General features: G+C 48.9%; 1 protein-coding gene across 1 annotated transcript; it reads left to right on the forward strand.

Moving 5' to 3' along the window:
• The first annotated feature begins 912 nt into the window (after positions 1-912).
• On the forward strand, positions 913-11,112 carry LOC309804800 (uncharacterized protein). Its single transcript, XM_082622402.1, has 5 exons — positions 913-2,005; positions 4,193-4,227; positions 5,095-5,197; positions 8,358-8,430; positions 10,236-11,112. Exons 1-5 carry the CDS (start codon positions 1,943-1,945, stop codon positions 10,655-10,657), a joined length of 696 nt encoding a protein of 231 aa, XP_082478528.1. The 5' UTR covers positions 913-1,942; the 3' UTR covers positions 10,658-11,112.
• Positions 11,113-14,345: the final 3,233 nt, after the last annotated feature.

Here is a 14,345-nt window from a genome sequence, read left to right on the forward strand (position 1 = left end):
ATCTCTCCTCAGTGGAAAAGGGGCCAGAAGTGCAGCCCCCACCCTTCTGGAGGGACGTGCTGGGAGCTGGGGATGGGGAGTGCTGGGGCTGTGCCCCTGTGGGTCACTCTCCCTCCATCCTGCATCCAGCAGAGCTGAGAGGTTCCCTGGACCAGGAAAGGGGAGCTTAGAAGAAATGCACCACTAGGCAGTTTCTCAGATGCTGAGAGTTACTTAGATTTTTGCTCAGTCTAACAGTCAGCCAGTAAATACAATTTAGTGTAAAAAGATCATTCTCTTTCAAACAACCCAAGAAATTTTCTTCTAAATTGACTTCCTGAGAAATCTGACTGGCAAGACTATCATGTAAATCCAAGTCATTATGAATTTCACTTTACAGCATCATCTAACCATGACCCTTTAAGTAAAATCTGAGAACGTTTCTCTTTTATCCTTTTCTGGTAAGAATGATAGAAACTTAACTGGAACCAGGATGGTAAACTTTCACCTCAGAACAATTGTTTTCAGATTTCCAAATCAATGCATATTTATTATAGGAAATTTGGAAATACAAAATTCCCAGTATAAAAACAAAAGACACTCAGCGTCCCCCACCCGCCAATAACTACTGCTGGAATTTTGATTTGTATCTTTTAAGTCTTCCCTTCTAATAATTTTTCTGTGCATTGTATACATAATGTTTTATTTTATAAAATAATGATCATATACAATTCCTTAGGAGCCTCATGTATTGTGAAGTTCATTCTGTTAAAAGAAAAAAATCAAGACTTTTTCTCCTACCTTGGGCATGTGTCATATTCATCTTTACCATCTTGATTCTTTTTCTTTTCCAATCCAGCCTCTCCTCCTCCAACTGGAAAAGGAGCTAGCATTGTTTAATGAAAGGGTTAATGATGGGTAACGTGTGATACAAGTACAATATAAGTTACATTGTAACTTATGTACAATAAGTTGAGATGAGATGGGAAATAAATTACCAGTAGTCTTTTGTGTGGCAGAAAATGTTGCTAGGGTAACATAGTCGTTTGGATCCAGTTGAGGAAATCTGCACTTTTGATGGCCATTCCCAGCCTCACCCCTACGGCTGACCCTGTTAGAGCAGGTCGGATCTCGGTTCACAGAGACCAGGGGAAATACGTAAGTCACGTGACACCTGCCAGGGGAAGAAATGCGCCCCATACGTGCCCGTGGATGTGACGGTGTTCTGTGGGCAAGTTGCCACGGAGAACCTCACGGAGGACTTTACACAGTGTCTCTTACTCTAGCAGCGGTTGTCGTACCAACTTCTAAAGAGTATTTCTTCTGGACTGTTTATCTGTTACGGAATGTTACATGGATGGGATGAGGATGTGAACAAGGAATAAGATCTTACATGTGAAGACGCACATCAACACTTGCTGTCTCATGGTTTCCTTGGGGCAGAAACCTGGTCGAGTGAAACTGGGTCTCTTCTCTGCACCCCACAGACAGCAACCGTGTGCCCCCAGGTTTCGTTCATCCCTGGAGGTTCTGGGGGAGAATCCACTTCCAAGCCCACTGGGGACAGTGACAGAATTCACTTCTCACCTTTTCTCGTCCCCCTGAATCGCAAGTCAGCAATGGCAGTTTAAGTCCTTCTTACGTTCAAATCTCTCTGAATTATGCTTCCTGGGTTCTCCGTTTTTAGAGGCTCAGATGATTACACTGGGCCCACGTGGCTAATTCAACACGATGCTTTTGTGTTCGTTTTAGGTCTAGTGCAACGAATCCTCACAAACTAAGGGGCTTGAAAGAGGAGGCATTTGTTCTCTCTCAGCGTCAGAGGCCCGACCCCAGGGCTCAGCAGAGCTGCTCTCTCTCTGAGCCTTGTATGGTCGCGCAGCCTCTCACAGCCCATTCTGAGCCCCCAAAAGTCCACATTTGCTGATATGTGTCCTTTCTTCCTTCTGTATGTCCCACCAGCATGAAGCTCACAGAGCTGGACTCCACCATCAGCAACCTAGGCGAGAGCTCCTCGGGGCTGCAGGTAAGCACGGCGCGGGGCCAGGGGCCAGGCTCAGGGACCCGGGGGAGGACCGCACAGCGCAGGAGTTGCCTGTTTGACTCGCTTGTTTTAAACATTTATAGTGTTTCTGGGGCTGCTACTCTAACGGAATGTTCCTACGTCCATTCTTACATCCAGACGGGCATCTAGATCTTGTGTTAGGCAAAGTTTTCTTTTATACGATGCCAAAAGCACTGTCTATGAAAGAGAACAGTGGCATGCGTGTACCTGGCGAGATGATCGCATCTCACGTCGTCACCTTGTGTGTGAGAGACAGAACCTTGAGATCTAGTCTCAGCAAATTCCAAGGACAGTCACCAGGATGCACGTTAGATCATAAGGTTTATTTTAGAAGGTCTTCCTTTGGGTAAACCTATTAATAAACTTTTGGTCCCAGGAATTGCACTCCTGAGAATGAAAATAGACTCTAAGCCTTCCCGGGTTCAACCCAGTTCTGCCGGTTACCTGGGCGGGGAGCCCTGTGCATGTCTACTCCTGTGCAGACCTCTAAGTTTATTGATGATGACTGCAGAGATGTTTCACTAGCACAGTACCCAACACTTGGGAGCACGCAACTGTTTCTTACCATTAACTTGAAGATCCAATCGTAAATGTGGACAAAGCTCTATTGCAAAGATGTTCACCATAACATTGTTTACAATAATGAAAAATCTGAAATAATCTAAAAATCCAAATTCAGGTGAATGATTAAGTAAAATGGGATGAATATCCAGTCCTGACAGATGATGGGCCAATTGAAAATTCTGGCTTTGAAGATGAAATAATAAAGTTGAATGCTTCTGATGTAATAGGTGGGGAAAAGCAGTATATAAAATTACATATATGGCATGTTTGCAACTGTATAAAACAAAAACCAAATCCTATAAATAGGGAAAAAAAGATTGACAGAAAATGCATGAAAATGCATTAGGATGATTGAACTCTGGGTAACTTTTAGTTTTCTTTTTCTATTTTCCAAAGTGTTATCTGCGGTTGCATGATTTTTGAGTAAAAATACATGAAATATTTCATTTTTTAGGTTAAAAAAGGAAGAAAAGGGCCTCCCTGGTGGCGCAGTGGTTGAGAGTCCGCCTGCCGATGCAGGGGATACGGGTTCGTGCCCCGGTCTGGGAGGATCCCACATGCCGCGGAGCGGCTGGGCCCGTGAGCCATGGCCGCTGGGCCTGCGCGTCCAGAGCCTGTGCTCCGCAACGGGAGAGGCCACAACAGTGAGAGGCCCGCATACCGCAAAAAGAAAAAAAAAAAAAAAAAAAAAAAAAAAAAAAAGGAAGAAAAAAAAGTGATACATTGGACATCATCAAAGCTTAGGGTTAGGGTTAGGGTTAGGGTTAGATTCGAACAAACTCTTTACCAAAAGGGATCAATGGACAGCGAATAAGCACCTGAGAAGAGGCTCAGTGTCACTAGACACCGAGGAAATACAAATCAGAACTGCAATAAGGTATCACCACACACCCGCCAGCGTGGCTGTAAGCGAAAAGTTCACTGATACCAAGAGTAGTGAAGAGGCAGGAGGTGGAGGCCTGTGCCCTGCGGGTGAGATGTGGATGACAGGCCAGGCCAGCAGCACCTGGAGCCAAATACATGCTTGCATGTGACCCAGCCGCCCCACTCCCGTCCTCACCAAACAGGAGTGAAAACACGTGCACGTGTGGCAGTGTATTTCTCTGCTTGGGCTGCAGAGGCCAGGCAGCCCAAACTACACGTTTATTTTCTTACAATTCCGGAGGCTAGAAGTCTGCAGTCAGGGCGTGGTCAAGGTTGGAGCATCTCTCCTTGGCCATCACACGGCCTTCATCCTAATCTCCTCCTCATGTGAGGAGACCAGGCACAGTGGACTAGGATGCACCCTAATGACCTCATTCCACATTAATTGCTGCTCTAAAGGCCCTATTTCCAAATGCAGTCACAAAGTCACGAGGGGCTAGGACTTCAACATAGAAATGGAGGGGATGCAATTCAGGCCAGAACCCGAGGACTGGGGGTAGGGTACCACCCACCAGAGATCCTTCCCTGGACCTGGGAGCCCCTGAGGTACCCTTACTCAAAGTCCACTGATGATGGACTTGATTTTGTGTAAGATAAGCTCCATGTCGAGGGCTTCTTTTTTAACTTGATGAATCATCATTTACTCCTTTCCCCCCACAGGAACTGGATGCCAACCTGAGTTCATCCACAGTGGGGTAAGTCTGTGAGCTTTTCTCCCTGACAATGGGCTGTATACTCCTCTTAACGCAGATTCCTGAAGAGGGTGGTTTATCTGTGATGGGGTATTTGAAGGAAGACATAATAGAAAATACAATTATTCAGGTAACTCTCTGACACTGTCACCCACGGCTGTCCCCCAGCCTGGAAAGTCCTGAGTTCTCCCTGTCACCTTCTTTACAACTTACACCTGAGCTAATGGACACATACGAGTCATGCTTGTTTGATTTCTCTGTGAACATGTAGGACGCCCTTCCGATGGTTTCCAATAGTGTCCTCCTGACGCAGGCCTGAGTCCAGTGGGCGCTGAGTCTGTTCGCCTTCCAGGAACACGGGCCAGCCCACTGCCCACCTCCCTGCCTCAAGGGCAGGAAGTGGCCCTTTACAAAGGCCCCGACCCAGTTTCAAGCACACGTGTTAAAGCGTATGCTCTGTCCCCTGGCAAAACTGTGTGTGGCCACGAGAGCCTTATATCTTAGAATAGCGTGTAACAATGGACACACTCACAACTTGACAGTAAGTAAATTACTCTTTATTCACTTACTCAGCAACAGGGAGAGTGTTAAATAAAAAGCTACTTTTACAAAACATTTCCTATGTTGTAAGCATTTGGAGATTGCACCCTTACCCTCCAAGCTCAATCACTTTCATCTGGTGTCATTTAATACAATTTAAAATAAAAATTAAAAGGAACAAGTCATTTACTTGAATCTCACACCACACACACACACACACATGCACGCACATGCTCGCACACCTCTCCAGCCCTCAGACACTGCACGTGGTCTCCTTCCGTGTCCCCCACATGCCAACCCCCGCCTCCCTGCTGCTTCTGTTTCCCACAGCTCCAGCAGAGTGAAGTGGAAGGGGTTCCTGCTGCCACGGTCCAGGCGCTCAAGTGTGACCCCCCTCAGGACCATGGGCCCAGAGAGCTCCCTGAAACTCCAGGTGAGCCCGGGGGACCGACCTCTGAGCCCCAAGTGCAGAGTGAGGCTCTGTGTAGAAGTCAGGCTCCCCAGACTGAGGTTAGGATGACTGGTTTGCCTGTGACCCAGGAGTGCTGCTCAGGGCAGCCCAGCTGAGTGCAGAGCAGCCGAGAAAGGGGGGGCCAAGGCTGTTCTTGGCCGCGGGATGGTGTGTGTGTGTGTGATAGAAGCAGACGGACCCCAAAACAGAGGCACCACCAGCGGCCCTTGTGGGAGTCCTGATGTCCACAAGCAGCTTTGAAAGACTGTCTAGTACCTTTTCATTTTAGCCTGAAGAATTTGGAGGGGCTGTGTAAACTGTGTTAAGTCTATTGGTGATAGATTCCCTCGGCATTTATTTACCTGAAGATGTCTTGATTTCTCCATCATTCTTAAAAGATACTTTTGTTGTGTATAGAATTCTTGGTTGGCAGGGGTTTTTTTTTTCCTTCGTGACATTATGTCACCCCAATGACTCCTGGCCTCCATGGAATCTGATGAGAAATCACTGTTTATCACAATGAGGATCCCTTGTTTGTGATCAGTTGCTTCTCTCTTGCTGCTTTCAAAATTCTCTCTTTAGGTTCTGAGAATTTGGCTGTAATATCTCAGTGTGGATTGTTTTAGTTTACCTTGCTTGAAGTTTGTTAAGCTTCTTGGATTTGTAGATGCATGTTTTTCATCTTTGGGAAGCTTTCAGTCATTATTTCTTCAGGTATTTTTCTGTTCTCTTCCCCTCTCCCCTCCTCCTGGGACTCCCAAATGTGTATGTTGATACCTTCGATGGTGTCCCACAGGTCCATCAGCCTCTGTCCACTTTCCTTCATTCTTTTTTCTTTACGGTCTTCAGACTGGATAATTTCAGTTTCATCAAGTTTTCTGATCCTTTTTCCTGCCTGCTCAAATATGCTGATCTCCTCCAGTGAATTTTTTATTTCGGTTTTCGTGTTTTTCAGCTCCAGAATTCGTTTAGTGTCTTTTTCTAATTTCTACCTCTTTACTGATATTCTTATCTGTCCGTACACCATTTTCCTGATGTCCTTTACTTCTTTGTCCATGATGTCCTCTGCCGCACTGAGCATTTTTGAGACAGCCGATTCAATATCCTTGACTATTAATTTGAAAGTCTGGGCTTCCTGTTTCTTTGTATGTTTTATAATTTTTTGTTGAGAACTGGATATTCCGAGTATTATAATGTGGTAACTCTGGAAGTCAGATTCGCTCCTCAGGGATTATAGATTTTTGCCTGTTGAAGGTTGGAACTATGTGCTTGTGACTTTTCCAAACTATTTTTGCCAAGTGTGTATTTCTCGTCACTGAAATTTCTCTTCCGTTATCTCTGTGGTCAGCTAGTGACCTGACAAAGCCTTTCTTAAATGTCTGGCTGCAAATAGAGGGGAAAGGTTCTGTCCCTTTAAATCTTCCAGAAGGTGGCACTGACGGAAGCGCTTGCTGCCAAGGGGGCCAAAACCAAGGCAGGCACCTGTGCCTGCCCCTCAGGGCAAGGCCAGACCAAGCAAAACACACAACCCCAAACTTGTGGAGTGCATCAGCCAGCTGCTCTGGGAATGAAGGTTCTTCTGCCCAAAGCCGCAGCAGGACTAAAGAACAGAGGGTGGCGGCCTCTCCCTCCCCCCCAAGATGTTACAGTATCTGATCAGTCTCCAAGTGTGAGATGGGTGACTGACAGCTCCTTACAGCATGAGGGTTACCTCAGTGGAGGACAAACGTCTAAAGCTTGCGACTGCACCCCTTTTCCCTAGCAAACCATTGCTGCACTTTTGATACACAACCTTCTTCAACACAGTCATCAGCCACATCCTTCCCCACAAATCTCCATTCCCCAGTCCTCCACTGTTTCACCTACCTGCTTTGTCTGGTTTTTATTTTCATTCCAAAGTAATATTTTGTTTCCCCTTAGTTCCAGTAATTTTTAGATGGTTTGGCAACACCTCACCTCGCCTTTGCTTCCTGGGCATCACTTCCTCTGTGTATTGTTTCTCACACTGCCCTGTCTCTACCAAGATTACTGCTCCAGTGCTTTCATCTGGGGGCAGACACCCCATTGTTGCCTGTGGACTCAGGAAGGTTTGTAGCAGCGATCGTTTGCCTGGCTGCTCGGCCTGCAGTGGTCCCAGCAAGTTATCCATTGGGGGTACCCCCCCCCACAACCACAGCAGCACCCTGCCCCCCTCACGGTGGATTCCATGAGGGTCTCTCCCACCTTCCACAGCACACTCCTCTGACCATGTCCTTCTGTGCCCATTTGCTTCCTCCTCTTTGGGAGCTGTCTTTTCTGGCCCAGCAAGGGTTTCCCTTCTTGCTTTCCCCTGAGGTTATATCTTTACCCCTTTGTGTATCTATTTATCTATTGACTATAATTTTAAAGTATTGGATCAGGGAAGGGAGACTATAGCGTATTTTAGACATGCTGTTTTGATTTAGAAGTCTCCTAGTGACATGTTTACTTGTAAGTCTTTCCAAAGTTTCAAAGAACAATTTTGCATAGTCGCAGTCTCTGGTTCCTGCCACATTCAGCACTGGAAGTTGAAATGATCACCATCCCTGACCCTTTGGCAAATCTGGCAAGAGCTGTGGTCACCCTTCCTGTTGGCTAGCTGGCAGACATGGGACAATAAAGTCTTCAGTCTGCTGGGCCAGGTTAGCACCAGGGCAAGGAAAAAAATGCCTGTATTCAGATGTGGGTGTAAAACACTAGGGGCTCCCTGGTAGCCAGACCCCAGCACCACAGAGCAGCGAGTTATATGGAGAAGTTGCCAGGTTTGCGATGACTTGTGTGTGCCCCAGGCACCCCCCATTTCTCGTGCTGGGAACCCACACAGGTCTCCTTGGCTTCCATGAGACCCTCACACGCATTAGGCAAAGCACACTTGTCTTTATCCTGATGTACATGCTGGAGAAAAAGCCAACATTCTCCACCAGAAGCAGTGGTGGTTCTAGCCACACACAGAGATGAATGCTCTGAGGCTCTAGAGGTGACCGACTGCCCACATCTCAGAGCTCATCCAGGGGAGAGGCAGGCTTGTCTGTCTCTAAAACATCCTCTTGTCACTACATTTTGTCCCCTTTGGCAGTTTAACAAATACTGCATCATGGATTCCATATTACTTCTCTTTCTGTAGAATGCAAAGGATCAACAAGAAATAAAGCTGCAAATGGAAGGAGACATGGCTGAAAACCAAGGCTCAGCTTCAGGTTAGCTATTTGGCAATTTGGGTCATGTTGAGATCTACCCAAGTGTGATTTTCTACAGAGTTAAATATTTTCTAAGGAAAAAAAAAAAGGAGAGAGAAATCAGCATGGAAACTCAGGGCTGGGACAGTTGTCTCTGTGATGTGTCCGCAGACAGCTCCTGACATCCCATGTGTTTGCCTTCCCCACTCTGTGCCAAAAAGCAGTCCAAGGGGTGGAGCTGGACCCTGGCCGAAGCACCAGCAGCGAACGTCTGCCCCTGCCTGAGGGCTGGCTCTGGGCGTCCTTCTGTGGCCACCAATCCGAGCTGTGGACCCCAACCAGTGATGGTGGCCAAGCTCATGGTGGCCACAGGGGGCAAGGTCCCACCAGAGAGTCTGGATGGCGACTGGAACAGAAGGTCCAGTGTGCTCCATGGACACTCCAACTTGGCTCCACCACATCCCACCTGCCGGGGTCTCGAGTGATTTCACGCAGTGTCTTCATTGTTTGTGAGTCTTCATCCTTCCAGAGTTTAAAAAAATATTCACCACTCAGCCTTTCACCAACTAACGTTCATGACGATATCGTCTCATGAGTGTGCATCCCGGTAGAGCCCACAGGGCACCTCCTTGAGCTGTTAACTCTTCAGCACGCTCGATGTAGGACTCGGAGACTCTGACTCCTGGAAGGGAGATGGAGGCTGGAAGGGTTAACTGATGTTACGTTATTCCACGTAAGCTGGATTTGAAGGCTCACAAACACAAACATGGCATCAATGAAGCAGGGAGGGGAGAAGAGAGAGGCTGTTCCATGAGCCCGAGTGTGCAGGTTGATTCTGAGGACAGAGGGTGCTCCCGACAAGTGAGCACCATAGGTGTGTGAGGGTGCGCCCACGTGTGGAGGTCCTCCTAAAGGTGATGATGAACCAGCCAGGCGCTGAGGGGTTCTCAGGCTGGGACTGAGGCAGGGAGACCCCTAGAGAGAAGCCCAGGGCACCTGCCAACCCTGGTGACCTTGATCTTCACCGACGTACAGGAGGTAGAAACAGAAGGCCAAGTTCAGAGCCAACTTAACTTTATGGGTTAAGTTGTCCCATAAAACTGGAACCCCAAAATGTGGAGGTGAGCCAGAGGACCCCAATTCTCTAGCCCCAAAGGACATAGGAATAATCAGCCTCAAACCTTGGGGATGTGAGGAAAAGAGAAAACTCATTGCTGACTATTCGGAACACCAGGCTGTCCCTAACTTTGTGAAAGGGGGCTGATCCCCTGAGCCCTCAAGCTGAGAAGTGACATAGAGGGTTAGGGTCATCCTGGGTGCCAGGCGGAGACCCTCTGAGACTCGCCCTTCATTGCTTGCTGCTCCTTCATCAACGACATCACAAAGAGAACTGCACAGAAGGTGAGCAGCTCTCAGTAAAATGACCGACTTCACATGGGGACAGAGCACTGGCGTGAGAATCCACAGAAACTGTAGCAGAAACAGACACAGAGGCCTCGGGACTCATCAGACGAAAACACCAAATAACTATGAGGATTTATTTTGTTTAGAGAACTAAAAGGCAAAGTTCAAAATATCTGAAGAGAACAGAAAACTATTCCTTAATTACCAAACACATTTGAGGAAGGATGAACTAAAACTTACAGAAATGCAAAAGGGCAGGACAAGAGGTGCATAGAGCTGAGCCTGGTCTTTGCTGCAACGGCCGCTCTGTGCCGGGTGGGGCGCCGTGTGCCGTGTGCGGGGCCGTGTGCCTGGGCTCGGAGCCCCCCACCCCTGCACACACCCCTCCGAGGTGCTCACGGGAATGTCTCCTTTTTCTGCAGGAGCCCAGGGACCTGCGCCGACTGAGAGCCCCTTCCAGGGCTCCTTCTCCGCCAGTGTGCTGCCTGTGAAGTCGGTCCCGGAAACGCGCACTCTCCTGTTCCCTCTGCGTGGCCACAGGAAAGACACGTCGTCCCAGAGGCACTGTGACGTCCTCCCCAGCAGCCAGAAGCCCTGGAGCTTGGAGGCCACGGTCTTCTACCTCCCCGGGAGCTGCCAGGAGGAGCCTCATGAGTGGGCAATGGTCAAGAGCCTGCCCGTCATCGAGGAAGAAGAGTATGGGATGAAGGTGACCCCTGTCATCAGTGTGCAGAAGGATTGCAGCCCCAAGGAGGCCACTGAGCCCGGCATCCCCACCAAGGTCACCGTGATCATAGTGAATGAGGTCCCAGAGCCCGAGGACCGGGCTGCCCAGCCTCAATAGAGCAAGCGTGTCCCCCAGGGCCCCAGGACGCCCCTTCCTCCAGAGCTGCTCACACAGCCTGGCCTCATTTCCAATTCTAGGAGGAGACCTGGGTGGGCCCTGCCGTCCACGGCCAGACCCCGCGGTCCACCTTCAGACCCCACACCCTCTGTGAGAGTCAGGAGGGAAGAGGGAGCATGAGCCCCTCTGCTTCTGGCTACGTGGGAAGAGTTTTATGATCTCTGCATTTCACTCACTCTAGAAGCCATATTTTAAAGACTTTCATATTTTTCTAAACACGTCTAAGTGTTATTCCAGAAAGAAAGAGGATTCAAGATGGAGTGGGTGCCATGTTTTTACTCTGTTGACTATTAATGTTTTTAACTGTATGAATTTAAGTAGCTTTTAAGAAAATTCTTCAGAATTCCTTAGTAAGTTTTATAAGAAAAAATAAAAATTAATTTTAATGGCAATAACCTTGAAATCAGTCTTGGTAAATTTTAAGTCCCCGGGTTTCAAGTGGCTGCTTCTGTGAAGGCCTGGCCGCCGCTCCCTGGCCTGCCCACCACACTAGTGCTGGGCTCTGAAGTCCAGTGTGAACCAGGCCTGGTTTGGGCCTCCAGAACTGGCTCCCAAGCCCATTCCCGGGGGCAGCCACCCCAGCCTTGTCCCGGTCACTCCCCTGAATCGGGCCCCCTGCAGGCGGTGACCATCCAGGGCACAGCCTGCCTCACCCGCACGGCCGTGGTCATCCCCACCAGCACGGTCCGAGGCCCTGGGCAGGCTACTGAGCTCCCATTTCCTCCACTGAGCCGCACGCTGATGACGTCCCCTCCTAGAGGGTCAGCCTCCAGGCCGCCTGTGTGGCCCCTCATCGGGAGAGCACACGCATGTGTCGTGCGTGATGCAAGGAGCCCCTTGGCCTCACCTGCTCATGACCATGTTCTTCAGTCACAGAGTCCGTTTCCAGCGCCCTCCTCCTGATGGAACGTGTTCTCCCTTGGGGACCACCTAGAAGACCCCCACACGCCCTTGGGCCTCTCCAGGGTGGGGGTGCCCTCCTACAGCCCACCTCCCCCACCGCACACACTTCTCATTCCCATCAACACAGTCGGGGGGCCCTGCCTCCAAGCCGAAGACAGCTGCGCCCTCTCACCTGCGGGAAACCTGGAGCGGCCCCTCCCTGTCCCTGTTTTCCTGCCACCTCCAGCCCTCTCTGCCCTCCCCACAGGGTTTGGGTGTCCCTCTGGGCTGCCAGCAGCACTCTGGCTCCTGCCCCCAGGCCCCCAAGTCTGCAGAGACCTGGTCCCCACAGGACCTGCTAGTGGAACTTCTGTCACCCCAGTTACTTGAAATCGGATTATGGCACCAGGTGGCAGCTCCCCTGGCCCCATGGCATGGGGACCTCCAAGTCCACGTGGGCTCTTGGGACTGAGGGAACCCAGCCGCTCATCTGACCTCAACCTTAAGAAAAGAGGAGCCTCTGGCTTCCAGAGGGGAGGTGGTCTCTGCCTCCCACCCAAGCTCACAAAGAAGATCCAGAAGATCCCCCAAATAGAGAACAGGTTCAGAAGCTGGGTGGCTAGAACGTACTGACAAAAAGCATGCAGGGACTACATGATAGGCGTTAGGGCTATGGCCCTCTGAGTCATGAATATGGACTGAGGACCTAGGACATGAGATATGAAGAAAGGGCTCCCAGGCTGTATGGTGACGTTTTTACTGCAGAACAATAAGCACTTGCTTAAAAACGCATTTTTATTGCGTCCTGCATTGAAGAAAGTGAGGAGACTCTCAAGAAACTAGAGAAAGTGAGCTGGGAGACAAGTAGTGAGCACACAGAAGGGGGGGCTTCTTTGAAACTAGGCCTTGAACCAAGAGCAGGGCTGGGTGCAAGATTCCAGGACTAAATCAGGGACTCCAGCAGAAATAAACTGAAATAAGGCGGCCGAAGTTGAGACCCTAGATTTCTTAGATTTCTAGATTTCAGGGTTTAAGATCAATCAAAATAAGCTCACAATGAAAGATCAGAGAAAACACACCATTGTGAGTGGAAGTCAACAGAAACAGTAGAAGTGGATTTAGGCCCCAGAAACTTGAGATTTGGAATTAGAAAGATGGAATATTCAATAGGGTGCATGAAATATTTAAATATACGAAAATCACAGAAATAAGCAAAAAGAAGATTTTCTTCATGATCAGGAAGATATGTAAAAGATGCAAATAGACTTTTTTTTTTTTTTTTTTTTTTTTTTTGCGGTTCGCGGGCCTCTCACTGTTGTGGCCTCTCCCGTTGCAGAGCACAGGCCCCGGACGCACAGGCTCAGCAGCCATGGCTCTCGGGCCCAGCCACTCCACGGCATGTGGGATCCGCCCAGACTGGGGCACGAACCCGCTTCCCCTGCATCGGCAGGCAGACTCTCAACCACTGTGCCACCAGGGAAGCCCTGCAAATAGACTTTTTAGAAATAAATATACTTGTTAAAATAAACGTAACAGGTAAACGAAACATCAGATTAAACATAGTTGAAGAAAGAGTTATTAAACAGGAAAATCATCTGAAGAAATTACTCAGAATGCAGACACAGCAGAGAGGATGAGAGATGGACAGAAAGAAGGGAAGGTTGGCAGAGACAGAGGAAAGATGGGGTCTCAGATGCTAGAGGACAGGAAGGCAAGAACGCAGGGAGGGAAGTGTTATAAGGGCTCCCCTGAACTAACAAAGGACATGAAAGTACAGGTACAGGAGGCATAACGTATAACAAGCTGCATAAATAAAAAAGTAACCCACACCTAGACACCTTGGAGAGAAAGGCAGGGCACCAGACCATCTGACCTTGAAAACAACCAGAAAGAGAACGGATCACCTACAGAGAACAGCAGACTTCTGGACAGTAACAACGAAAGGAGGGAAGTGATGTCCACCAAGTGTGACAGAAATGGGTGTCAACCCAGCGGCGTGTACCCAACAGTGCACACTTAGGACAAAGAGCCGAAACACATTCTTAGATAAATAAAAGCTGAGTTCACCACCATCAAAGGAAAACGTGTAACGCAAACATTGGCAGAAGCCACGGGAAAAATGGAGACGTGCTTCCAACACACCCCTCTCGGCTGTGTCAGGCCACCACATTGGAAAGGAAGTAAAAATACAGATGGGACAACACGACGAACAAGCCCGATTTAGGGGGCATCATCAGGACCCTGGACTCGTTTTCTGGAACATGTGGGTTCTGCTCAGGCACACAGGGATTATTTCCCAGAACAAAGCCCGAGCAACCCTCTGGTCACGGGGCGGGTGGGTGAGGGACCTCACCTCTGTCCCCACCTCCGCCCTGTGGGGTGCCGTCTCCTGCTGCCTTACGGGCTCCCCGTGACCACGGAGTTGAGCAGTGGGACTGATGTACACGCTGAGCCTCCCCTGGGTCTTCATGTTTGGGCTTCATCGAGCTTTTTGCACCTCTGGGTTTAGTTTACATCACATTTGGAAACATTTTGGCATTCATTTTTTTTCTAACATCTTTTCTGCACTCCAACCCCAATATTTTCTCCCCTTCTTCAAGAGCTTCAACTAAACATACATTAGGCTGCTTCAAGCTGTCCCACAGGTCACTGATGATTTTTTTTTTTTTTTGGTGGTGCCACACAGCATGTGGGATCTTAACTCCCCAACCAGGGATCAAACCCGTGCCCCCTGCAATGGAAGCAC

This window comes from Mesoplodon mirus (assembly GCF_964341445.2).
Source record: "Mesoplodon mirus genome assembly, chromosome: 5".
NCBI lineage: Eukaryota > Metazoa > Chordata > Mammalia > Artiodactyla > Ziphiidae > Mesoplodon > Mesoplodon mirus.